Source organism: Acomys minous (assembly GCF_964271855.1).
Source record: "Acomys minous genome assembly, chromosome: 16".
Lineage (NCBI taxonomy): Eukaryota > Metazoa > Chordata > Mammalia > Rodentia > Muridae > Acomys > Acomys minous.
This window is the reverse complement of record NC_140498.1, coordinates 88,164,954-88,188,811: the sequence shown is the minus strand read 5'-3', so window position 1 is coordinate 88,188,811 and position 23,858 is coordinate 88,164,954. Positions and strand designations below refer to the sequence as shown.

The window sequence follows — 23,858 nt, the reverse complement described above, 5'->3', positions numbered from 1 at the left end:
CTTAGGCCCCGCCCCTCAGGGGCCGGCCCCGCGTAGTTGGTACATTCCTCAAATCCTTCCACCCTCTCAGTTGGTATGTCCTCAGGCCCCGCCTCTTCCCAGTTGGTACATCCCTTAAGTCCCGCCCCCTTTCTCTCAGGCCTCGCCCCATTGGTGAAGCCACATTGACGCTCTGTCCCCTGTGCAGTTGGTTGGTCCCTCAGGCCCCGCCCTCCGCCCCTGGTTGGTCTCTCAGGCCGCGCCCTACGGGTGATGCCGTGCTTGCGTCCTCCAGGCTCCGCCCCCAAGTCTGTGCGTCCCGTAAGCCCCGCCCTCTTCCGGGTTCGAGTATCCGGCCCGCATGGCTGCCGGGAGGCGCGTGGGGTCTGGCCCGCGGTCGCGTCCCGCCATGGCGCGGTGGAAGAAGAAGGGGCTTCGGAAACGCCGAACTGGGGCTTCTCAGGCCCGCGACAGCGACTCGGAGGACGGCGAGTTCGAGATCCAGGCGGAAGATGACGCCCGGACGCGGAAGGTAGGAACGCTGGATCCTCGCTCGGGACCCGGCCTGTGTCCTTCCGCTTTTCTAGCTCACTCATCCTGGACCCTTATTGGGCACCTTCACACAGGGGGTGGGATCCAATTTAAGCAGCCAATAGAAAGTGCATGTGCTGACGGTCCGCCTGAATTTGGGCTGGTCTTAGGAGGTAAAATAAAGGAGAAGCCGGTTATAAACTAAACTAGTATTTACGTACAATTTGCACTTCAGCTGTGCCAGCCTCATCAGCACTGTCAGAGGGGGCAGCAGGATTATAACTGAGGATAGTTTGGTTCCAAATGTACGCACATGGGGAGATAGGTGTCAGCTCTACGGGGGCAGAAAAGCCTAGCGGTTTTGAAGCCCACCGTCCTGTGCACAGCGGGTATATCTGTTCCTCCATTTCTTCTCCCTAGCTCAGTCAGTGAACTGCTCTCAGTTGTTGGTCATTAAATTTGCCGAAACTGCCAAAGGCAACGAGAACTCAGTCATTGCCAAAGAAGCGAAGGCAGCCTACGTGGTTCAGACTAAGTTTTTTGTCGAAGACCAGCCCTCCACGGGCTGTGGGACATAAAGAAGTTACTCGGCTTTGTTTTCGAGACAGGGTTTCTCTGTGTAGCCTTAGCTGTCCTGGACTCGCTTTGTAGACCAGGCTGGCCTCGAACTCACAGCGATCCTCCTGCCTCTGCCTCTCTAGTGCGAGATTAAGCCCCGCCTTTGCTTAACTTTTTTACAAGTCAAAACCCAGCCTGTGGGCTCCATATATAGCTCAGTTGGTAGAGTGCTTGCTTAGCGTGTACAAAGTGCTGGGTTTGATGCCCCCATCACCACATAAGAGCAGGTGGTGTGGCACAAGCGCCCAGGGTAGGAGTGGTGGAGGCAGGAGGATCAGGAGTTCAAGGCCATTCTTGGGTATGTAGTGAGCTGGTAAAAGCTATACCACCAATCCTAATATTTTGCTTTACAGAAGATGTAAAGGATCCTCCACATCCTTGGGAAACACACATACTTATTAAAGGCCTGTACTAAATTATATAATTACCTCTCTCAAAGTTTTTTTTTCTTTCAGTTTTTTGAGACAGAGTTTCTGTGTGTAGCCTTGGCTGTCCTGGACTCGCTTTGTAGACCAGGCTGGCCTTGAACTCACATCGATCCGCCGGCCTCTGCCTCCCAAGTGCTGGGATTAAAGGCGTGCGCCACCACGCCCGGCTCTCTCAAAGGTTTTAAAATGTAAAAGTTACTTGATGAATTTCATCAAAAGAAGTCCACTGGGGCTGGAGAGATGACTCAGAGGTTAAGAGCTCTGGCTATTCTTCCAAAAGTCCTGAGTTCAATTCCCAGCAACGACATGGCAGCTTATAACCATCTATAATGAGATCTGGTGCCCTCTGGCTGGCTGTGCTGTATTAAAAACAAAAACACACACACAAAAACTTCTTTAAAAAAAAATTCCAGTGAAGGAATTGGCTATGGTGCTCCACATCCATCATTTCAACACTCAGATGTTGGAGGCAAGAGGATTGGGGGTTTAAAAGGCCAGCTTGGCCACAGGAGATACTATCTGAAGAAGAACAATACTGAAACAGAAATGTTATACAAAGAGACATAAAGTATGCTATTTATAAGTCAGATAATAGGTTGAGAGGCCAGAGAGGTGGTCCAGTAGGTAGAAACTCTTGCTTGATAAGCCCCCACCCCCAGCCCCAGACTGGGTTTCTCTGTATAACAGAGCCCTGGCTGTCCTGGACTTGTTTTGTAGACCCAGATGGTCTAGAACTCACAGAGATCCACCTGTGTGTGTCTCAGGAGTGCTGGGGTTATAGGTGTGCGTCACCACGCCGGCCTGTACAATCTGGTCTAGGCCTAGAGTGGTTTCAGCCTCAGACTTTGTGCTGAATAATCTCACCGTTTCCAGCTCTTCTGAACTCTTGCTGGCTGGCTCAGCTCAGCTGTTCTGGCTCACTCCTCTCCAAGCTGACTGGTTGGAACTGGCTTCTTTCTTAGTCTGACTGAATGGCTCTGCTTGACCTCATACTAACTCTGGCAGTGTGCTCTCATCTTCTGGCTCTTTCTCATTCTCTGGCTTGTTCTGTCTTCACCTGTGTCCAGCTTGTTCTCTCCACAACCTGTCTCTATAAAACTGTCCTGGTAGAACTGCCTCCTCTGTCCCTCTGCACTTGGTCTGCCATTCAACTAGACATCACTCTTTTCTTTTTTTCCTTTTGGTTTTTTGAGACAGTGCTTGGGAGATAGGCAGGGAGGTCTCTGTGAGTTTGAGCCCACCCTCATCTACATAGTGAGTTCCAGAAGCACATCCCAGGCTACTGCTATTACTACTGCTACTACTACTACTCCTCATACACACACACACACGCACACGCACACGCACACACTCTCATACTTATACACATATGCACACACACACACATACACACACAAGTCCTCAGCCTTCAGTGTCGGCCTTTCCCAGCCAAGCCTGGGTCTTTATACATCCCACGTTTGGTCTCCATTTCTAGAAGGGTGCGGTCAGGCAGTGCTGTGGTAAGGAGTGGAGCCCAGCCGGCCGGCTGGCTGAGCTGACCTGTACCTCTGCCCCGGCCTGGTCCAAGGAGAGCTTGTTAGAGAGTTGCTGAGCTTCCAGCCTTTCTACCCTTATGGTCTGTCAGAGCTAGAGTGATGCCAGCTCTCCGCCCCTTCCTCACAGCTCGGCCCCGGCAGAGCCTTGCCCTCCTTTCCGACCTCAGAGTGTGTATCAGATGTGGAGCCTGACACCCGGGAGATGGTACGAGCCCAGAACAAGAAAAAGAAGAAGTCTGGAGGCTTCCAGTCTATGGGTAGGTAAACAGGCTGGGTGGCTGGGGGCCCTCGGGAGCAGCCTGAGGGTTGTGGGGTGGGGGCTAGTATCACTGTGTCCTCTGTGTTTGGCTACTGATGTCTACTGTAGGCCAGGAAGTCTGATGTCAAGTAGGAGGTAGTAGAAATAAGTAAGTCTTTCACGGCAGGCTTGGATAGGGGGCCACCTCTGCAGGCACAGGCACTGTTGGACAGGAATGCACAGGACGATGGGGTGGTGCCAAGACACGTGTGTGGCAATTAGAGCTTAAGTGATCTGCTCTTGACACAATGGCAGTTGCCAGGGCGAGGGTTGGGACACCCACTGAATGACTTTTATTTTGTTTTATTTGTTCTTTTAGTTTTTCATGACAGGGTTTCTCTGTGTAATAGCCCTGGCTGTCTTAGAACTCTCTTTGTAGACCAGGCTGGCCTTGAACTCAGAGATCCTCCTGCCTTTGGGATTAAGGGCATGTACCAACACACCGGCTCTGAATGACTTTTTTTTGTAATTTTTTAAAAAAAGATTTATTTATTATGTATACAGATGTGCCTGCCTGCCAGAAGAAGGCACCAGATCTCCTTATAGGTGATTGTGAGCTACCATGTGGTTGCTGGGAATTGAACTCAGGGCCTTCAGAAGAGCAGCCAAGTGCTCTTAACCTCTGAGCCATCTCTCCAGCCCCTCTGAATGGCTTTTAATAGCAGTAAAAAGGAGCTGGATGTGGTGGTGCATGCCAAGGCTACATAGGAAAACTCTGTCTTGCAACATAACAAAATTATCTGCAGCCTACGGGACAGGCAGAAGGTTATCATCTACAATATACAAAGAGTTCTTACAAATCAATAAGAAAAGGACAGAAGCCCTGAGAGAGTGGGGTGAAGACACCAAATAGTTAGCTTTCAAAAGCGATCTAGATGGCTGTTAGGTCAAAAGCAAAGTGCTGACTCCTGATAGGGGAATTAAGCAGAGACTTAGGTGCAGGTGTAGTGAAGAAAGGTCGGCCAGGGTGGGGTACATAGCAAGGCCTTGTCTTAAACAGAAAAACTGAAATGAGAGAATTCCAGCAGAGGTTGGGTGAGGTGTCCCTTGCGCAGTTTGGTGTCTTCCACTCCTTTAACGTTCCATTTCATGCTCTCTTTTTCTCTCTGTGTCGGTGGACAGCATAGTCCTTTGTCCTATAATGTTTGGTGGCCACTGTGGCCCCCAGGTCCCTGACCACTCCCATGTTTCTCCCAGGCTTGAGCTATCCCGTATTCAAAGGGATCATGAAAAAGGGCTACAAGGTGCCAACACCCATCCAGAGGAAGGTAAGGAGCCAGGGCAGCAGGCTGTAGCAACGGTGTGCAGCGGCCATGCGATAGCTGGCATCTGGCTGAAGCTCCACGTAGCTTAGTCCTTATACAGGGGAGAAGGTTGGGCCTAGCAGAGCTGGGGTTGGACTGCGGCTCTCTGCCTCCTGTCACGTTGAGCCCGCCCAGGCAGCTCACAAGTGCCCACGATCGCCCAACACTTGCAGTCATCTGCGGGGGAGACAAGGGAGGCAGAGTCGCCTTGGTTGTGCAGGAGCTGGGGGTACGCATTCCTAGCTGTGCTGACAAGCCTTTGTGAAAATAGATTTAGAGGGCTGGAGACATGGCTCAGTGGTTAAGAGCGCCGCCTGCTCTTCCAAAGGTACTGAGTTCAATTCCCAGCAACCACATGGTGGTTTACAACCATCTGTAGTGTGATCTGATGCCCTGTTCTAGCCTGCAGATGTACATGCAGGAAGAACACTCTACACACAATAATAAATAAATAAATATTTAAAAAGAAAGAAAGAAAATGGATCTAGAGGCCGGTGGCTCGCCATGCTGGGGCCAGGGCTGACACCTCCTCCGTCCTATGTCTGACAGACCATCCCCGTGATCTTGGACGGCAAGGACGTGGTGGCCATGGCCCGGACAGGCAGTGGCAAGACGGCCTGTTTCCTCCTCCCGATGTTTGAACGGCTCAAAGCACGCAGTGCACAGGCAGGGGCCCGGGCCCTCATCCTCTCGCCCACCAGGGAGCTGGCCCTGCAGACCATGAAGTTCACCAAAGAGGTACGGGTAGCTGGGCCTGGTGAGACTCCAAAGGCGGCTGAGGCGGCATGCACCCACCTGCCTTTGATCCCTCTTTGTCTCTCTCTCTCCACAGCTGGGCAAGTTCACTGGCCTCAAGACTGCCTTGATCCTGGGCGGGGACAAGTAAGGAGCCCTCACCCTGTATCCTAGCCTCCCAGTGCAGACACACCCCTGTGCCTCAAGGGTGCCCTTGGTGGGCTTGAGTTGCTAGCCAGTAACAACAGGTTTTCTGCATGTTCAAACAGGCTGGTCAGGAAACACAACATGTGGTAGAAGCTGGGACAAGTCTTTCTGTCCCTGTCAGCTTACTGTGTTGGGCTTGGGAGTTTGGTGAGGCCTTGGTTGTATAGGCTATGTCATTCTCCGGGTGCCATGCTGTGGTTGGCCTGTCCTGCTTACCTGTTCCAGCTACTACCAAGGGATGCAGTCTGTGATTGTTAGAAAGCCCACCCTCCCCAAGCTACACGGAGCCAGGATCCCCACTTCTACAGCTGTCCCTGGGGTGCTTCAGGGCAAGGCAGGGACAGGCACTTGGCCAGCAGGGAATCAGGTTCTAGGTGAAGCCTGTAGTTTCAGGCTGAGTCGCTAGGTGGTGCTGTGGAGTGGCGGTAGCTTTGTTGTGTATCAGCTGGGGTACTGCTTTGACAAGGTGTCTCACAATGGCCATTTCTCACCTGTGATGTACATCCCATGGCGAGGTGTGGGGACGGTTGGCTATGGGATAGGGGTGGAATAGACTCAAAAGCTCTGTCCTCTCAGGCTGACCCTGATTTCTCCCTAGAATGGAAGACCAGTTTGCAGCCCTGCATGAGAACCCCGACATGTGAGTTTGTTGATGGGAGGTGATGTTCTGGGGTCCCTTCCCAGAGAGGGGCATGGAGGGTGCTGAGGGCTGTGGTGGGGCCCTGGACCTGGGGTGACCTGACCTGTGTATCCCTTCTAGAATCATTGGCACCCCTGGGCGGTTGGTACATGTGGCTGTGGAGATGAACTTGAAGCTCCAGAGTGTGGAGTATGTGGTTTTCGATGAAGCGGACAGGTGAGGCCGCAGCTATACCCCTGAGCAACTGTCAGGGCTGTCCCCCAAGGTGGGGGAAGCAGAGAGAGGGGAGGTGACAGGAGACCAGCTCTGCCCAGGGAGACCAGAATGTGTGTTTCTGTATTCCCATCCCTGGGCCACCTACACTAGTTAATTGAAGCTGACTAAAAAGAATGTTACATTCAACCCTGGCTGTACCCAGTGGAGAGTGCTTGCTCGAGGGTGTGTAAGGCTGCGTTCATTCCCCCAACACTGGAAAGACAGACACACAAAAGAGGATCAGTAGCACCTGGTGGGATTCTGGAATGAGGGTGGGCAGGGCTCCAAGCACTTTAGGGCAGAAGCCCTTTTCCTGACCCTCCCTGCCCCCCACTTCCCCTGCAGGCTCTTTGAAATGGGGTTCGCTGAGCAGCTTCAGGAGATCATAGGCCGCCTTCCCGGGGGCCATCAGACGGTGCTGTTCTCAGCTACATTGCCCAAATTGCTGGTGGAATTTGCCCGGGCAGGTGAGCCAGTGGGTCATGGTGCTGGACTCAGGGTGGAGTCTGGGCATTTCCCCTCAGTGACCCCTGCAATCTCCTCCACACCCCCACAGGCCTCACAGAGCCCGTGCTCATCCGTTTGGATGTGGACACCAAGCTCAATGAGCAGCTCAAGGTGAGGCCGTCTTGGGCCCCTTCCCCACGCTAGTGGCCAGGTGGAGTTTGCTGGTCTATGGCCAGACACCCACATCTATGCTTCTCCCTGCAGACCTCCTTCCTCCTGGTGCGGGAGGACACCAAAGCTGCCGTGCTCCTCTACCTGCTGCATAATGTCATTCGACCCCAGGACCAGACTGTGGTCTTTGTAGCCACAAAGCACCATGCTGAGTATCTCACAGAGGTGAGCAAAGGGCTCTGGGATGGAGAGACCCCATGAGCACTCTCAAACCAGCCTCATCCCGGGCCCAGAGCTGCACTTCCAAGGGAGGCCTCCAGAGGGCAGCAACAGAGCGGCCATGAGCCTGGGTGGGGCTTTTTTACATACTGACATCGAAGACGCCAGTGAACTGTCTGTGCCATTTGTGTGGGTGTAGCTACTGTTAGCACATCCCAGCCGGTTCTGTCCTGTCTGGCTTTCTGTCCATATCATCTGCCTCAACTTCCAGTGGACTCGGATTTGGGGGCGGGAGTGAATTTCTAGTTTGTGATTTGCCTGGCATCTAGTGGTGTGGTGTGCTCTTGGCTTTTCTGTACATTCGCACCTGTGTGACCCTCAGCTAGATGCAAGTCTGGGGAGTCCCAGCAGCCTGGAAGGCTGGGGGAGGGGCTGCCTAGCCACTGTCACACACCCCAGCAGCCACACCTGGGTACCGTTGACGACACGGGTGCCTGGGTCTCACTTCCCCGACATGTTAACGGTGTTTTCCTCCCCTGAGTGTCTGAGACTAAAATAGTAACAGAGAGAGTGGTTGATGCTCTCATGGGCTTCCTGTGCATTAACCCACTTAATCCTGTGAGCACAGAGAGGCCGAGTAATTTGTCCATGGTCACACAGGGTCCTTAAGGTAGTCTTCTGTATATATTGTACCCTTGGATGCTCCAACAGCCTTGCAGAGCTGGCAGGTGGCAGAAGCTGCATTTATGCTGATGCAGACAGCAATGAGGCCAGCCAGTAGGCTGGGATTCAAACCTACAGTGCATGGTGCCCCAGCTTAGGCCCAGCCTCCAGCCCTCAGTCCAGCAAGGCTCCTCACCTCCCTGCCTTCACTCTGAGCAGTTGCTGACAGCCCAGGGGGTGAGCTGCACCCACATCTACAGTGCCCTGGACCAGACAGCCCGCAAGATCAACTTAGCGAAGTTCACACACAACAAGTGTTCCACCCTCATCGTGACTGACCTGGCTGCCCGGGGCCTGGATATCCCACTGCTGGACAATGTCATCAACTATAGCTTTCCCGCCAAGGGCAAGCTCTTCCTGCACCGAGTGGGTGAGAAGCCTGGCTGCGCACTGGTGGGCTCAGGGAGGGACACTGTGTCATGGTGGGAATTTGGGGAAACTGAGGCCTTAAGCAGAGTTTATTAGGTGAGCCTTGCTTTTGGTGTTGGGAACAGAACCCATGGTGTTGCTCATGCTGGACAATCTCCACCACACATTGAGTTGTGTGCCGTGTTCATAAGTACAAACAGATTGAAAGTTGCATGGCGGAGAAGCCGGGCACAGGGCTTCTTAGGGCTGATCTCTGTGTGACTGAGTGTGGTTGGCATCGCATGCACAGCGGTCAGGTAGGGCAGGTGCTAGGGTCTGTGTCCTGTCACCTCACTGTTAGGCTGGCTGGAGACCTTGACTGTGTCTCCTGGGGTGGATGCCAGATCATGTCCTTGTTGATGGCTGCCTGCTCTGTCCAAGTCTCCCTTATTTCCTGGACAGTTGGCTTCCTGGCGGGGGAGTTTCCAGAGCTCCCAGGGGAATTCCTCAGGTGCCACCTGACAGACCATCCCCACTGAAATCTGCAAATGAGTGGGTATGGCATTTGTCTAAGACAAGGGAGAAAGCTGGGCGTGGTGGCCCGTGCCTTTAGTCACAGCACTCAGGGTGCTGAAGCAGGGGGATCAGGAGTTTGAGACCAGCCAGGGCTACATAGACCCTGTCACAAACAGCAGACTAAACTGCAATGTGACACCTCCAATGTTCTTAACACAATGCTGGGGCCACATTGGGGTATTTTCCACCAGCTGCTGCTTTTCATGTTGCTGTATAGCATTACAGATGTTTTCATTTACTGTGATGTCATTCTTCATGGTGGCATATCTTCAGGAAACAGCTGAGTAATGGGCATTTTTATTCTTTCTCTCTATACCATCTTTGTTATAGCTATTCAGTGTACAGTGTTAGGAAAGTTCCATTGGGAATATGTAAATGAGTGGACATGGCTGTGTGCCAGTAAAACTTTATTGTACAAACAAGTGGTAGGCCCGGTGGAGCTCACCCTTTCCTCAGCTCTGCATTTCCCACCTGGTGGTCATCAGCTTGTTGAGCAGTCCTCTGTCCTGACACCTTTAGGAAGTTTTGGCCCCAATCTCTTTTTGTCAGAATTTGTAGTCTTTTTTTTTTTTTCAATATTTTCTATTTTGTATACAATGTTGTATCTGCATGTACAACTACGCACATGCCCTAGATCGCATTATAGGTGGTTGTGAGCCATCTTGTGGTTGCTGGGAATTGAACTCAGGACCTCTGGGAGAGCAGCCAGGGCTCTTAACCTCTGAGCCATCTCTCCAACCCCAGAACTTGTAGTCTTAATTATTCCTTGGGGGAGAAAAACTCCTCCCACAGTGAGAGTGCCAAGGACTTTTGTTCTTCTTTCACTCACTTGAGCTCTGTACCAACCTGTGCCCACCCCTGCCTACCTACTCTGTAGGGGGAGGGGGGAGACAGCAGTTCAGGAAAGGCCCTGGCCTAGCTCTAGCCCTCAAGGAGTTGGGGTCCCTACACTGAACTCAACTTTTCCTCCCACAGGCCGTGTGGCCCGAGCAGGCCGAAGTGGCACAGCTTATTCCTTGGTGGCCCCAGACGAGCTCCCTTACCTGCTTGACCTGCACCTGTTCCTGGGCCGCTCTGTCACCCTTGCCCAGCCTCGTGAGGAGCCCTCAGGTGAGTTGAAGCTGGACAGCGCCAGGTCGCTGTGGAGTACATGAGCAGGCAGGGGTGCGGTGATCTGGCTGCAGGAGGTGGCACTGGGTCTGACCATAGGGGAGATCACCATGTCCTGGGAGATAGCCACAGGCATCTGTGGGATGGCCTTGGGCTCTGGGACTACTCTTGGGGCCATTGTCGCCAGAGTTGGGGGGCTGTCTATGCTCCTGTGTATCGTAGGGGTCTGATTGAACACAGCACTCTAAATGTCCCTCTTGTTTGTAGTCTTGGGGTCCATAGGCCATGAAGGGATGGATTATGGGTTGTCTCCTAAATGTGCCCTGTGGCCAGCAGATGCAGTCGGCAGGGACGGTGTGCTGGGTCGGGTGCCTCAGAGTGTGGTAGATGACGAGGACAGCGGCCTGCAGACCACCCTGGAGGCATCATTGGAACTTCAGGGCCTGCACCGTGTGGCCGACAACGCCCAGCAGCAGTACGTGCGCTCCCGTCCAGCGCCCTCACCTGAGTCCATCAAGAGAGCCAAGGAGCTGGACCTGGCAGGGTTGGGCTTGCACCCACTCTTCAGTGAGATTCCGCAGGGTGGAGTAGGTGAGGGTGGATTGGCCCTTGGAAACCTACCCTGGCCTCACACACCTCCTCACCCTTCAGGCTCACGATTTGAGGAGGGAGAACTACAGCGCCTGCGCCTGGTGGACAGCATCAAGAACTATCGCACCCGTGCGGTGAGTGTGGGCCCCACAGCGGGGATTTCCTTCTGGGTTTGCAGCTTCTTAACATGCTACACTGGTTCTGACTGGTTCTGTTGCCGTTCATAGCTTCCCCCCTTCCTGTTCTGGAGAATTCCTGTGACCCACGCAGGTCCGTGTATCGTCACTTCCCACCAGTCAAAGATAGAGTGAATTTCCTTAGAGGTGTGACATGTTCTGTCTTTCAGAGGACTGAAGAGCCGTCCACCCTACCTTTGGCCCTTCTACCTGCTCACTCTTCCTGGCTCTCCATGGGCAGGCATATGCAGTGGGGTTCAGGTACAGAACCCCCAAGGAGAGCACAGCCAGGTGACCAGTAGCAAGAGCAGCTAGGGAGCGACATGGAGGAAGCCCAGTGACCTCAGTATGAGGTCCGGCTTCTGGCTTCCCCTGACTGTGTGGTCTTGGGCCAGACACCCACTTTGTCTGGGTCTCTCTCTACTTGTGCAGAACTGATATGAAGGGCCCCACCTCTCACAGCACTCACTTGTGAGTGCCCACACAAGTCACACCTGGCTTAGGGTGGATAGTCGACAGTAAACATGGCGTCCCTTTTGCAGACCATCTTTGAGATCAACGCCTCCAGCAGGGACCCAAGCAGCCAGATGATGCGTGCCAAGCGACAGAGGGACCGAAAAGCGATCACCAGCTTCCAGCAGGGGCGTGAGGAGAGGCAGGAAGGCCCAACTGACCCAGTCTCCCAGAAAGAGCTGTCTCAGAAGGAGGGAGAAGAGGAGGAAGACATGGCCGAGAGTGTAGAGGTGCGGACTGCAGGGGCAGCTAGAGCTGGGGAGGGACAGCTAGGTTCCAGCAGTCGGTGGGACAGGCAGGGGTGCAGCCCCGCCTCCCCATATGTCTGTGGAAGCGGGACACAGCCTCAGCCCGCAGTCTGCAGGAGAGGGGTGTGGAGACTAAGGCAGGCTACAGAGTGATACTGTCTTAGATAACCAAGAGCACTTTGGTGGCAGAGGCAGGTGGACCTTGACGTTCAGGGTCAGCCTATAAATACCAAGTCCACACACTGAGACCATCTCAGAAACGAGGGAAAGCCCTTCTGCTCTTGTAGGGGATTGGAGCTCCCAGCACCACAACACAGTATGAGAATATGAGGCTCATAGCCGCCTGGAATTCCAGTCCCAGGGAATCAGCACCCTTGTGTACACACACACACACACACACCTTCACACCTAAAATTAAAATCTTATGAAAGAGTCCCTTTCCCATATTTCCCATATGCTGTGGCCAGGGCTGTGGCTAAGCGGTACAGCCTGAGGACCTGGTGGAAGAGAAACCCTAGCAGGTGGGCCTAAGGGGTGTTGGCGTACCCCACCCATGTGGCGGTGGCCGCCTCCTACACCTCCACTCCATCTCTCCTGGCCTCTTGAGGCTGATAGCATCTTAGTCTGAAGGTGCAGCCACAAACCCCTGGGTGTATCCCATTGTATGGAAGAAGCCAAGGCCACGGTGCCGCCAGGCTGGCACTGGTGGAAGACGATGTCATTGCCAGTGTCTGTCCATGCAGCCCCTCCTGCCTGTGCTGCTCTCCAAGGCAGCTCCATTGGGCATGCAGATGCGGATCTTGCAGGAGACACCTTCTGGCAGATGAAAAGGGAACTCCTGGCCCCTTGGTTCTAGTGGGGCTCCCCGAGGCTTTAAGAGTGACACTGGCCCTCTGCCTGCCAGGGTGTCTTCACAGAGGTTGTGGGCCAGAAGCGGCCAAGGCCAGGACCCAACCAAGGAGCCAAGAGACGGAGGGAGGAGGCCCGTCAACGAGACCAGGAGTTTTATGTCCCCTACCGGCCCAAGGATTTCGACAGTGAGCAGGGGTGAGTGTGAGCTTAGGGCCCAGAGTCGGGTGGACAGAGAGGGTGTGAGTCCCATTCATCAAATCTCCCACTGGACTCTGCAGGCTGAGAGTCGGTGGGACTGGAGGGGCCTTCGAGCAGCAGGTGTCTGGCGCGGTCCTTGACCTCATGGGGGACGAAGCGCAGAACATGAGCCGGGGTCGGCAGCAGCTCAGGTGGTGAGTGACCAGTCCCCGTGCTGCCTGCTGCCGGGCGTGGCCTTCTCTGTCTCTCCTCTTGATTTCTCAGAGCAAGGTGGGGACTCCTTGCCTGCTCCATACCCCTGACTGATGCAGCTTCCCCAACACACACGAGGGAGCTGGAAAGTGGTGTGGGGACCCAACTCCAAGTCCCTAACCCCCATGCTTCTTTTGAGACCTGGGCTGTCCGTGCAGTATGAAGAGGTGGTTGAGGAACTTTTTGAGTGTCCTGTGCAGGCCGGGTGTGACTGGCTGTTTTCCTTTAATCCTCTACTGGCTACATACAGGGCAGATGAGGGAACAGGTTCCCTAAAGTAGGCACCCCCACCCCGGTCTCCCTCTCCCTCAGGGACCGGAAGAAGAAGCGGTTTGTGGGGCAGTCAGGCCAAGAGGACAAGAAAAAGATCAAGACAGAGAGTGGCCGCTATATCAACAGCTCCTACAAGCGCGACCTGTATCCTGAAGGCGGGGCTGTGAAGGGGCGGGGCCTAAGCAGCTTCCTGATCCTCATTCCCATAGGAGGGGCTGTGCCTGGGGGCGGGGCAGGTGTCCAGCTGCTGCTCCTATAGGAGAGGCCACAGAGGAGCGGGGCTGCAGCTTCCTCATCAGACCCCTGTAAGGGGTGTGGCTCAACTTTGGATGCTGCTTGTTACTTCTTTAACGGGGCTCTCAGCTACCAGAAGTGGAAGCAGAAGCAGAAAATTGATGACCGGGACTCCGAGGAAGAAGGGCCATCCAACCAGCGAGGCCCTGGGTCATGGCGAGGTGGAAAGCGAGGGCGTAGTCAAGGTGAGCGGGGCAGGTGGTATGGTCTAAACGGGGAAAGCAAGGTGTGGTGAGATGTGGGGATGAAAAAAGCTGAGCTCCCCAAATCTCTGCTGACAGGTGGGTCCCAGCCGAGAGCGCCCAGTGCACCCACAGGCCGCATGCGCTCAGAACTCAAGACCAAGGAACAGATCTTGAAACATCGGCGACAAGCCCAGAAGCAGCGCTTCCTGCAGCGAGGCGGCCTGAAGCAGCTCTCAGCACGCAACCGCCGCCGAGCTCAGGAGCTGCGCCGGGGCGCCTTTGGCCGGGGTGCTCCCTCCAGGAAGGGCAAGATGAGGAAGAGGATGTAAGGAGCCAGAGTCAGCCCTGGGGCTTGCTGGTAGCCCAGGGGTGGACAGCAGAGACGTGTCTCTGGGTCTGTTGGCAGGGCCTCCTACAGGAGCAAGTGTCTGTGAGGAGTAGTGCTGTGTGGCCACAAGAAGCAACATCTGCTTCTGACTGGAACATTGGGTGGGGTCTTGAAGGATGCCTAGGAGTCTAAACTATGCAAGGCCAGGCAGACCAAGTCCTGAGCCTACAACTCAGCTGCCGCCGCCTCTATGTATTCAGGGTTCAGAGGTCATGGCCATGTGGATGTGGGCCCTGGCTGCCTCAAGTCCAGTGTTGAGTTTTAATGTAATAAACTTTGTGGACCACCTCTGGTAGACCAGGAGTGGAGTTTACTTGGGGTGTTGGAATGGAGAGATACAGGTAGGAAACTCTCAGCTGATTAGTGGCTGAGTGCTAGCAGCCATGCCTGTGTGTCACACTGGCCCCTGAGGTGGGAAAAATGAGACTTTGGATCCAGTTGCCTGGGGCAGCTCAGGGCTGCTGCAGGGTGGAGGTCGGCTCTGAGGATGGCACTGCTCTTCTGCATGTGGAGGAGAGAACCAGTCTGCGGCATCCATCCTGCTGGTGGCTTTCCCCACCTTTTGCTTGAGATGCTGGGATGATCAAACATTCCTCCATCAGCTGCCCCTTGCCCAGGCCAGGTACACATTGGAAACTTCCCTGTTGGGCCCCGAAGATCAGATGGTACCAACAGTCACCTGCTGCTCCGACCCACTTCGCAAGTGCCCGTCTTGGAGTGTACCACCCTGTCTAAGCTTGTCCCATGCCCCCAGCCAGCTGGGAGAGAGACCTGTCCCCAGCCTGTGTGGTGGGTGGAGTGCCCAGCACAGCTGTCAACCCCACTTAACTGAATGCAAGCCCAGTGTCCTGTGAAGGCTCACAATGGCATGGGCTGGCACAGCTCCATCTTGCCCAGGAGAAAGCATATTCAGAGAGCCGTTGTGTTGAGCCTGCCCACCAAGAAATGTGGGGCTTGGCCCCTCAGGTCTCCTTCGAGGCTCACCTGGCTGGACTAGGAGGCAGTGGCTGTGGGCTCAGCCTGGGCAAGACTGGCCAGGGTGGCTGAGAGGTCCATGATAAACAGCTTCACCTGTGGGCAGGGGTGACAAGGCTAGATCATATCCTCTTCCCACCCCTCCACAGGGAGGTTGTGTCCAGAGGTGGGCCTGGAAACCCCACTGGAGAGATGCTGATGGCTTCCAGTCCAGCCTCCCAAGAGTCTGCTTTGCTTTGACTATTAGAGTACAGCTCAGGCTTGGCTTCTGACTCATGGCAGCTCTCCTGCCTCAGTCTTGTGAGTGTTGAAAATGATTGGGTATACCACCTTTGTTTTGTTTTGTTTTTTAAAACAAGGTTTCTCTGTGTAGACCAGGCTGGCCTCGAACTCACAGATCCGCCTGCCTCTTCCTCACCAGTGCTGGGATTAAAGGTGTGCACCACTACACCCAGTTCACCTAATGATTCTTAACCAGACACTTTGAGCTTTCCAGCTGGCTCCCTGCCAAACTGGTCTCCCACCCACATCAGGTCCTGCTTTCCTTGGATCCAGCTTCTTTGTTGGCTTGTCACCTCATCTCCACAGCATCCCTTGTTTGTGCTACTTGTTCATGCATGTGAACTTCATGGGACACCTGTAGGCCCACTGCCACGAACTGGGGGCAAGCTGACAGCAGCCTGGGGGACCTTCTTCATGTCCGTCCCCTGGGTCAACATTGACACAACACCAAAGAAGGGAAAAGCAGAATAGCCATCCCTTGTCGCAGCAGTGACAGTGAGGCTGGGTGTCCATTCACTGCTGTGGCCAGCCTGACAGTGATTCCTGGCCAGGAAAGTAGTCAGGAAGAGACCCAGCCCCCTCCCCTGAGCCTTCCTCATAGGAGCAGAGGCAGCTGAGGAGGGACTAACTCAGACAGGCATGTGCAGAGTGTGCCTGTAACCCCAGCACTCAGGAGATGAAGCAGGGAGTTCAGGGTAGCGAGTCTGAGGGGTAAACCTGGGCTATATGAGACCCTGCCAAAGACATCTAGTTCACATGACCCTGAGACCCTCCTGGACTTGGCATGTGTTTCTATCTCAAGGGCGGGGGCAACTCATGGGTGAATCTAGCCAACCGTTCAAGGGACACACGGACCCACTTGCAGTCCTGGCAGATACAATCCTGGTAGCTGACTGTGGTTGTCCAGCCACAGTAGGCCACTACAAGGAACTCATACCTGGAAAGGGCCCTAACCTCAAGGTGTCCCAACCTTGAGTGCAGTTTCCCAAGCATACAGAGAGCCTCACCTCCTCCAGCTGCCCCTCGGTGTTCTCCACGTCCAGAGTGAGCGGCTGACTCCGACGCAGGCGCACAAGCTGGTACAGGTTGAGGGCAGACATCCGAGTGCGTCCCAGGAGCAGGGTCTTGGCCGCCGCTGTGTTCTGGATTTGAGTCCACTTGGATTCCTGCAGAACGCACACCCAGATGGCCATGGAGTTAGGACCTGGCCCTGGGGGTGGGGAGACCCCATGCACCTGACAGGTGCACCTGTGGGTCTGGAGCAAGCGCTGTCTCTGGTACCAAGTGGGGATGTGGTGCTTCAGCCTCTTGGTTAGCACAGTCGGTGGGTCCAGCCCCCGGGGACACGCACCCACTGCAGTGTGCGCTCTCGAGCTGCCTCCAGCTGCTCGCTCAGCTGTGCACGCTGCTGGCCCAGACGCAAGAGTTCATCCTGCTTCGCTTCCCGCAGATGATTCAGCTGCACACGAGCTGCATCCAGCTCCACCTGTCGCTTGCGCTCTGTCAGCTTCAGGGCCTCCTGTGTGTCTACCAGGCTGTCGAAGCGGGCTACCAGTTCTGGAACCTCCTGAAACTGAAGAGGGGGACTCGTTCACATGGCCTGCAATCTTCTCCCCATTTAGCTCACCGGTATACCTAGAAACTTCCTTAGTCTAGATGTGTCATAGGACACCTCAGGCCCTGAAGCAGGAGCCACTGGAGGAGGACTTGAGCCCTGTTCATGCCCTTCCTCGCTCCCATGATCAAACCTAGTTGAGGTGGCTAAGTGCCACGACTTGTTGACACCACTTGATTGTTCATCCATGGACTTTTGTGGCTGATGCCTGGAGTGCTAGCATTTGTGAGGCTGAGACAGAAAGGTTGCCTTAAGCTCAAGGCCAGCCTTGACTACATATCGAATACCTGGTTAGTTTGGGCTACAGAACAGGACCCTGTTGCAAAGCAAAACAAAAAACCAAAGCCAAAACAACAACAACAACAAAAAACAAAACAAAAAACCCAAAAAAAAACAAGGCTAAGATGGGAGAAAGAGTTGAAGGTTGGGCCCTGGAGAGACTGCTTAGTGGTTAAGAGCACGGGCTGCTCCTGTAGAGGATCCAGGTTCAATTCCTAGCACCCACATGGACCCTCCAGTTCCACGGGTTCTCTAGCACCAGGTATGGCCGAGGTGTACATATTTGTCCTGGGAGTTGTTGAAGGTTGGGATGCACTCTGATCTCTGAATTCAAGGCCAGTCAGGTCTACAGAGTGAGTTCCAGGATAGCCAGGGCTATTATACGGGGCTATACCTGTCTGGGGGTTTGGGAGGGGATGCGGGAAGGAAACAAGAGTTGAAGGTTGGCCTTTGCTATGTAGGGAGTTCAAGACCAGCCTGGGCTATATTCTCATGTCTTAAAATATCAACCAAACCTGTCTCAATAAATCAACCAAAGACACACACACTGCTCCCCCAAATCCAACTTTCCACAAATAATAATAATAATAAAACTTATATTATTGTCTGTCCTTTCTCTGCCTCTTGCTCTCTCTGTCTCTGTCTGCCTCCCCCCTCCCGCGCCCCACCCCCCACCTACCCCCTCATATCTCTCTCTCTCTCTCTCTCTCTCTCTCTCTCTCTCTCTCTCTCTCTCTCTCTCTCTCTCTCTCTCACACACACACACACACACACACACACACACACACACGCGCGCGCGCGCGCGCATGTGCTTAATTTCATGACCTTGAATGCAAAAGAACTTTCTGCAACTGGTTTTTGATCTGTAAAAGCGGGGTTGATAATAACAGTACCCACTTGACCGAATTTAGGGGATGACTGGGGAGCAAAGCTCATCTGCTGTATACAGTGAGCATTCAGGAAGTGCTGTCTCTTCTATACAGAGTTCGACTAGTGCGTCAGAACAAAGTGGTCCCCTGGCCCTTAGCCCCACACACCTCCGGCAGGTGCTCCAGCACGCGCTCCAGCAGGCGAGCACAGGGTTCCAGGCTCTGCAACCTCCGCTGCAGCCTCGCACGCTCCCGCCGCAGCTCCTCCAGCTGTGCGCGCAGCCGCAGCGCCTCAGCCTCCTGGTGGCGCGCTCCGTGCTGTTCATCGGTAGCTCTCCGCTGCGCGCGGCCCCTCCGGACCTCAGCTTCCTGGGAAGGAGGAAGGCGATCGGGAAGTCTCAGGACTCTGGGGCTTGTGACGCTCTGCCGCCATCATCAAAAGGCAACATTGACACTCTAAGCGTCCCCCCCGCGCCCCCAGGCCCCCGCGAGCTATGATTCGGGGTCCTCGCTCCTCTTCCACCCTCTGGCAATCTGATCTGCCCACCTTTCCACTGTCATCTCCGAGATGGCTTTCCTAGATGGAGGCCAACCTAGAGTGGCACACAGTAGCCCCTGCCACCTGACTCCGGCCCTCAACATCCACTGACCTGCAGGAATTTGTCAAAGCGGATGAAAGACCCCTTTAGCGCCTGTTCTTTCTCCTCCAGCTGTGCCCAGCGCTGGTTCAGGGTGGCCATCCTGCTGCGAAACAACTTGGGGCGGGGTGCAGTTAGAGGTGTGTGCATATCAGGTCACCTAGTGCTCCAATCTGCAGCTGTGCCCCTGCTCACAGACAACACCCTCCTGTAGCTCCAGAATGCTATTTATTTATTTATTTTTGGTTTTTCGAGACTGGGTTTCTCTGTGTAATCTTGGCTGTCCTGGACTCACTTTGTAGACCAGGCTCGTCTCAGATTTACAGAGCTCCTTCTGCCTCTGCCTCTCGAGTTTTAGGATTAAAGGCATGCACCACCACGCTTGGCTCAGAATGCAATTTATTGTCCTTGTCTGTCCTTCCAACTACTTCGCACCTTCTCTCCTCAAGACACACTATGTTCCAGCCACCTGACCCCCTGAACTTTAAAAAACATTATTTTTATGTTTTAAATTGTGTGTGTTTGGCCAGCTGTGGTGGTGTGCACCTTTAATGTCAGCATTCAGGAGGCAGAGGCAGGCAGATCGATGTGAGTTCGAGACCAGCTTGGTCTACAAAGTTAGTCCAGAATACCCAGAGCTACACAGAGAAACCCTGAATGAATGAATAAATAAATAAATAAATAAATAAATGTGTATTTAAGGGAGGGGTGTGTGCATGTGGGCACAGTGTCCATAGAGGCCAGAAGAGGGCGTCTGATCCTCTAGAGCTGGAGTTGCAGGCTGTTGTAAGCTACCTGATGTGGGTGCAGAAACTTGAACTTGGCTCCTCTGTAAGAGCAGCCAGTGCTGTTAATTGTTGAGCTCCATGACCTTCTGAGCTTAGTCCTTGAATTCCGGTTTTTGTGTTTAATGTGCCCCTTTCCTGCTTCTTTCTCCTTTTTTCCATTGCTGCATTATCTGGCTTGCTTGCCCTTTTGCAGTCTCTAAGCCTTCACTTCTTCCAGGAAGCCTTGTCTGTCCACTCCATTGGGGAGCAGATGTCCCCCACTACCCAGACTCCAACAGCCCTTGTCCAGTGTCTTCCCGTAAAGCAACCCTCACCTGGACACCTATTTTCATCTCCAAACTGAAACCCCAGAAGTCAAGGGCCAGTGCAGAGCCCAGCACACAGTAGGTGCTCAGGGCACACACGTGCATCTGTACCAAGTGTTCTCACTGGATCTTCCTTTGACAGATAAGGACATCAGAGTAGACTCATTGCAAACTATGTAACCCCACTGGACACCACCCTTGTGTGTCTGGGGAACCCCCAAAATTTAGCAACTGAGGCTCACCTCCTTCTGGACCTGCAGATCTTGGTCTGCAGTTGCTAGCTCTTGCTTCTTCTCCAATAGACGTAGCAGGGGTGGAAAATGGTCCACATTATGTTCTAGTGGCTTCCTGAAGGAACCCAAAGGGGAGGAGGTAGGAAGAAGTGGGGGGCAGTCTCCCTGGGGGTGCCTGGAATGGCCCCACTCACTACCTACTGAATTTGTTTGCTTCTTTGTCTCATGTAGGGCAGGCTAGCCCAGGCTAGCCTTGAGCTCTTGATCCTCAAGTCACTACTTCTTGCATGTTAGGATGACAGCCATGAGGGTGGCACACCTACTGGCTACCGGATTTTTTCTTTTTTTGGTTTTTCGTGAAGGGGTTTCTCTGTGTAGCCTTGACTGTCCTGGACTTGCTTTGTAGACCAGGCTGGCCTCGAACTCACAGAGATACGCCTGCCTCTATCTCCCTAGTGCTGAGATTAAAGGTGTGAGCTACCACATCCGGCTGGCTACTGGATTTTTGCTCACAAGTTTATGGAGCACTTGTTCTGTTCGGGTAATGTCCTTGCCACAGTTCAACCATCAAGAAGACAGATAGAAACCCATGTTACAGACAGAAGTACTCCCCAGAGGACCATAGATAGCTAAGTTGGATAAGAGTAGCAAGCACTGCTTGACCACCGTGGGCTCTGAGCTGTAAAGTCCAGTAGACCAGAGCCAATGTTCAACAATGGAGTAACGGACATTGGAACAGGGCCACAGAGAACAAGCTGCACCAACAACTGCAAAGTCCAGGCCAACGGAACGGGCAAGAAACACCCGGGCTCCCAGCGGAATGCCTGGGTATGTTGAAGGAGCCATAAGAGAGAAAAGAGATGACAGATAGAAACTAAACCAGAGCTATCCAAGGCTAGACTATGGCGGGCCGTGTGGAAGGAAGACTTTGGCTGGGACCCTTAGTGAGATGGGAGCCATTGGCAAGTTTTGAGCGGAATAGAAAACCCTTGTGGATGCTGTAGGTCCTGGGGACCGTGGGTGCTCAGTGGTGGGGCTTGGAGTGTTCCAGGAAGAATGTTATTCTGATTGGGGTAGGCATGATGGGGAGAGGAGATTCACCCACTCAGGTACAGCTTGACAGCAGAGCTGATGGAGCGAGGCAGGGTGGCAGAGGAGTAAGGGTGACCTCAGCAGCTGGAAGGATGTCACTTTGAGGGATGACTATAGGATGAGCAAGTGGGGTTCCTGCTCTGACCACACAGAGTGGAGGCATTCCTCTGTGGGGGAATGGTCCAAGAGAAGTTGGGTATGGGAGCCTGGTTGTCCCAGGAGGAAAAGAGGGAGTTAAAGCAAGCCTGACATCTCACTCAACAAAACTTGCCCAGCTCTGCATCAGAAAGGTCTATTTCCCCTGAACTTTATAGACACTGAGGTGGTTGCCCCCCCCCCCGCCCCCCTCCCCCCGCAGTCCCACTGGCCTCAGGCAATGCATGACAGAGCTGACGTCCTTAAAATGCAGCTTCTCCACTGGACTGACAGGAAATTTCCTTTCCACCCTAGTTCAGGGATTTCATCTCTGTGAGATACTGGCCAAGGCTTGGGGCAGAAACAGGTTAGCCATCCCAGAAGCTCAGAGCTTGGCCTACTGCTGGCCAGTTCGGCTCTAACTTGCTCAAAGAGACATTGAAGATAGACTTGTCTGAATTACAGATGCTCTTAGGGCCCTTGCACCCCACCCCAAAACTGCCTAAAGGAATGAGGCTGCAGGAACCCCAAAAGAAGGGAGGGGCTCTCTGCTTGCTCCCCATCCCCTTCCCCCACTCACCCCCTCCTTGCAACCACTCACTTGGGTTCTTTCTCTTGGAGGGCCAGTCGGAAATACTCCTCCCAGGCCACTGCCATTCGCCTACAGGTGTCTTAGCACAAGCTGAGGGACTTGGATGAAGAGTACTGCCCTGCCTGGAACTCCCAGAAGCCCAAGGCTGTGTAAGCCCTGGTTGCCTGGGCAGCCAACAGCGCAACATTCCGTTGCCAGGCTGCAGCCTAGGACCCACCCCTGACAGGGACAGACAGCAGCCAGGAAGGGAGGGGACGGCTATCCCCCATCTAAATTTGGAGGCAGTGGACAGGACTTGGGTCTTGGGTCAATATTTCCTTTTTCCGGGAGGCCTGTGTCTGGCCGAGCCTCTTCCAGGCTGGGTCGAGTTGGGCATCACCAGGCCAACAGTATGCTTTTCCAATCACACCAGAGAATAATCGGAGCTGGGCTGGGGCTCAGTGCTACCACTCTCATCTGGCATATGCAAGGCCACTGGGGTCCACCTCCAGTACTCTGCCCCTGCCCCCACAAAGAGTAATTATTGAGTGCCCAGTGTTTGCCCAGCCCTACGTCCTGTTAGTCATTCTAGGGAAAACTACTGAGGAGGGCCTCCACAGCCATACTGTTGCCGGGGCTACCCATGATGCTGTCAGGGCTACCCATGATGCTGCCTGGGCTACCCATGATGCTGTCAGGGCTACCCATGATGCTGCCTGGGCTAGCCATGATGCTATCCTGACCATGTCTCATGGAACCCCAGGCTGATTTGGAGAAAGTGCTTCTCTGAAGAGGTGCCCTTGGAAAGGGCTGGTGACTGGCACTTGAAGGGTGGAGGAGGGAGAGGCTGTCACAGTTTGAGTAATTACTATAGGTCAGACAGGATGCTAAGCCCTCGGTTGTGTAATACAGTTAATCCAAGGCACTGGTACTAGATGGGGAAAGGGCTCAGTTAAAAATGCCCACAGCATATCCAACTGGAAGTGGCGAGCAGTAAGCGCTCACCTGCTGTAGACTGTTCGAATCCCTCCATCCTTCTTTCTTCTCTTCCTCCCTCCTTCCCCTCCCTTTCTTCTGTCCTTCCATGAGTCAAGATCTCACTCCGTAGCCCAGGCTGACCTTGAACTCACAGAAGTCATCCTACAAAAATGTATCATGGTCCCTGCATCAGCTCCTGCCTCCAGGTTCCTGTCCTGCTTGAGTTCCTGTCCTGACTGCCATTGATGGTGAACAATGCTGTGACATTGTGAGTGAAGTAAGCCCTTTCTCCCCCGCCCCCATGTTGCTTTTAGTTATGGTGCTCCATCACAGTAATAGTAGCCCTAATGGGGCTGGAGAGATGGCTCAGAGGTTAAGAGCACTGGCTGCTCTTCCAGAGGTCCTGAGTTCAATTCCCAGCAACCGCATGGTGGCTCACAACCATCTATCTATAACATGATCTGATGCCCTCTTCTGACCTGAAGGTGTACATTCAGGCAGAGCACTGTATACAAAATAATAAATAAATCTTAAAAACAACAACAACAACAAAAACAACAAGAAAAACAGTAGCCCTAACTAAGACAGCTACCCTGTTCAGTTTGACTGATGGGTGGATTTAAGGTGAGCTTTCACTGTGTAGCCCAGGCAGTGCTCAGATTTACACTCCTCCTCAGTTCCCCTCAGCATCGTGATTCCGGTCCTGTGCCAACCTATATTTATTTGTAATGCCGGCATTGCTTAAAGCGACTGACTCCTAAGGAGTTTTGTTAGGGCATATTTTTAAAAAAAGAGATCTAAAATAGCCCACAGTTTCCCTTTGAGCATTTTGCATTAAATTACCCACATTATCTTCCCGAGTAACCCTGATGAGAAGCCCCAGCAAGTAGCATGATCTCATTTTTCTTAATTAAAAAATGGATGTGTAATTTCTACCTTCCTGAAACTCACCCTCTTTTTTTCCCCTGCACGTTTTCATGGGCTGTGGCAACTGTGTAAAGTTG

At 53.6% G+C, this 23,858-nt stretch overlaps 2 protein-coding genes across 8 annotated transcripts; one reads left to right on the top strand and one right to left on the bottom strand.

Annotated features, from left to right (window-relative positions):
* Window positions 1-302: 302 nt before the first annotated feature.
* On the top strand, window positions 303-14,389 carry DDX54 (DEAD-box helicase 54). 2 transcript variants are annotated; one of them, XM_084762112.1, is made up of 20 exons: window positions 303-511; window positions 3,219-3,348; window positions 4,587-4,657; window positions 5,243-5,431; window positions 5,526-5,575; window positions 6,234-6,275; window positions 6,396-6,491; window positions 6,876-6,997; window positions 7,087-7,148; window positions 7,242-7,373; window positions 8,250-8,460; window positions 9,990-10,124; window positions 10,461-10,691; window positions 10,776-10,849; window positions 11,434-11,634; window positions 12,557-12,699; window positions 12,783-12,896; window positions 13,267-13,371; window positions 13,591-13,706; window positions 13,803-14,389. In XM_084762112.1, exons 1-20 carry the CDS (start codon window positions 341-343, stop codon window positions 14,033-14,035), a joined length of 2,628 nt encoding a protein of 875 aa, XP_084618238.1. In that variant the 5' UTR covers window positions 303-340; the 3' UTR covers window positions 14,036-14,389. The 2 variants fall into 2 exon arrangements, with proteins under 2 accessions (XP_084618238.1, XP_084618237.1); XM_084762111.1 differs by having other exon boundaries at window positions 10,458-10,691.
* Window positions 13,633-22,039, bottom strand: CFAP73 (cilia and flagella associated protein 73). Of its 6 annotated transcripts, none has more exons than XM_084762153.1 (8): window positions 21,907-22,039; window positions 20,088-20,193; window positions 18,765-18,869; window positions 18,283-18,483; window positions 16,703-16,924; window positions 16,359-16,517; window positions 15,079-15,165; window positions 14,536-14,735 (listed from the first exon to the last, which is right to left on the bottom strand). In XM_084762153.1, the coding sequence occupies exons 1-7, from the start codon at window positions 21,960-21,962 to the stop codon at window positions 15,088-15,090; spliced, it is 927 nt and encodes a 308-aa protein (XP_084618279.1). In that variant the 5' UTR covers window positions 21,963-22,039; the 3' UTR covers window positions 14,536-14,735; window positions 15,079-15,087. The 6 variants fall into 6 exon arrangements, with proteins under 6 accessions (XP_084618281.1, XP_084618279.1, XP_084618280.1 ...); XM_084762154.1 differs by having other exon boundaries at window positions 14,536-14,668; XM_084762155.1 differs by lacking the exons at window positions 14,536-14,735; window positions 15,079-15,165 and adding an exon at window positions 13,633-13,729.
* Window positions 22,040-23,858: the final 1,819 nt, after the last annotated feature.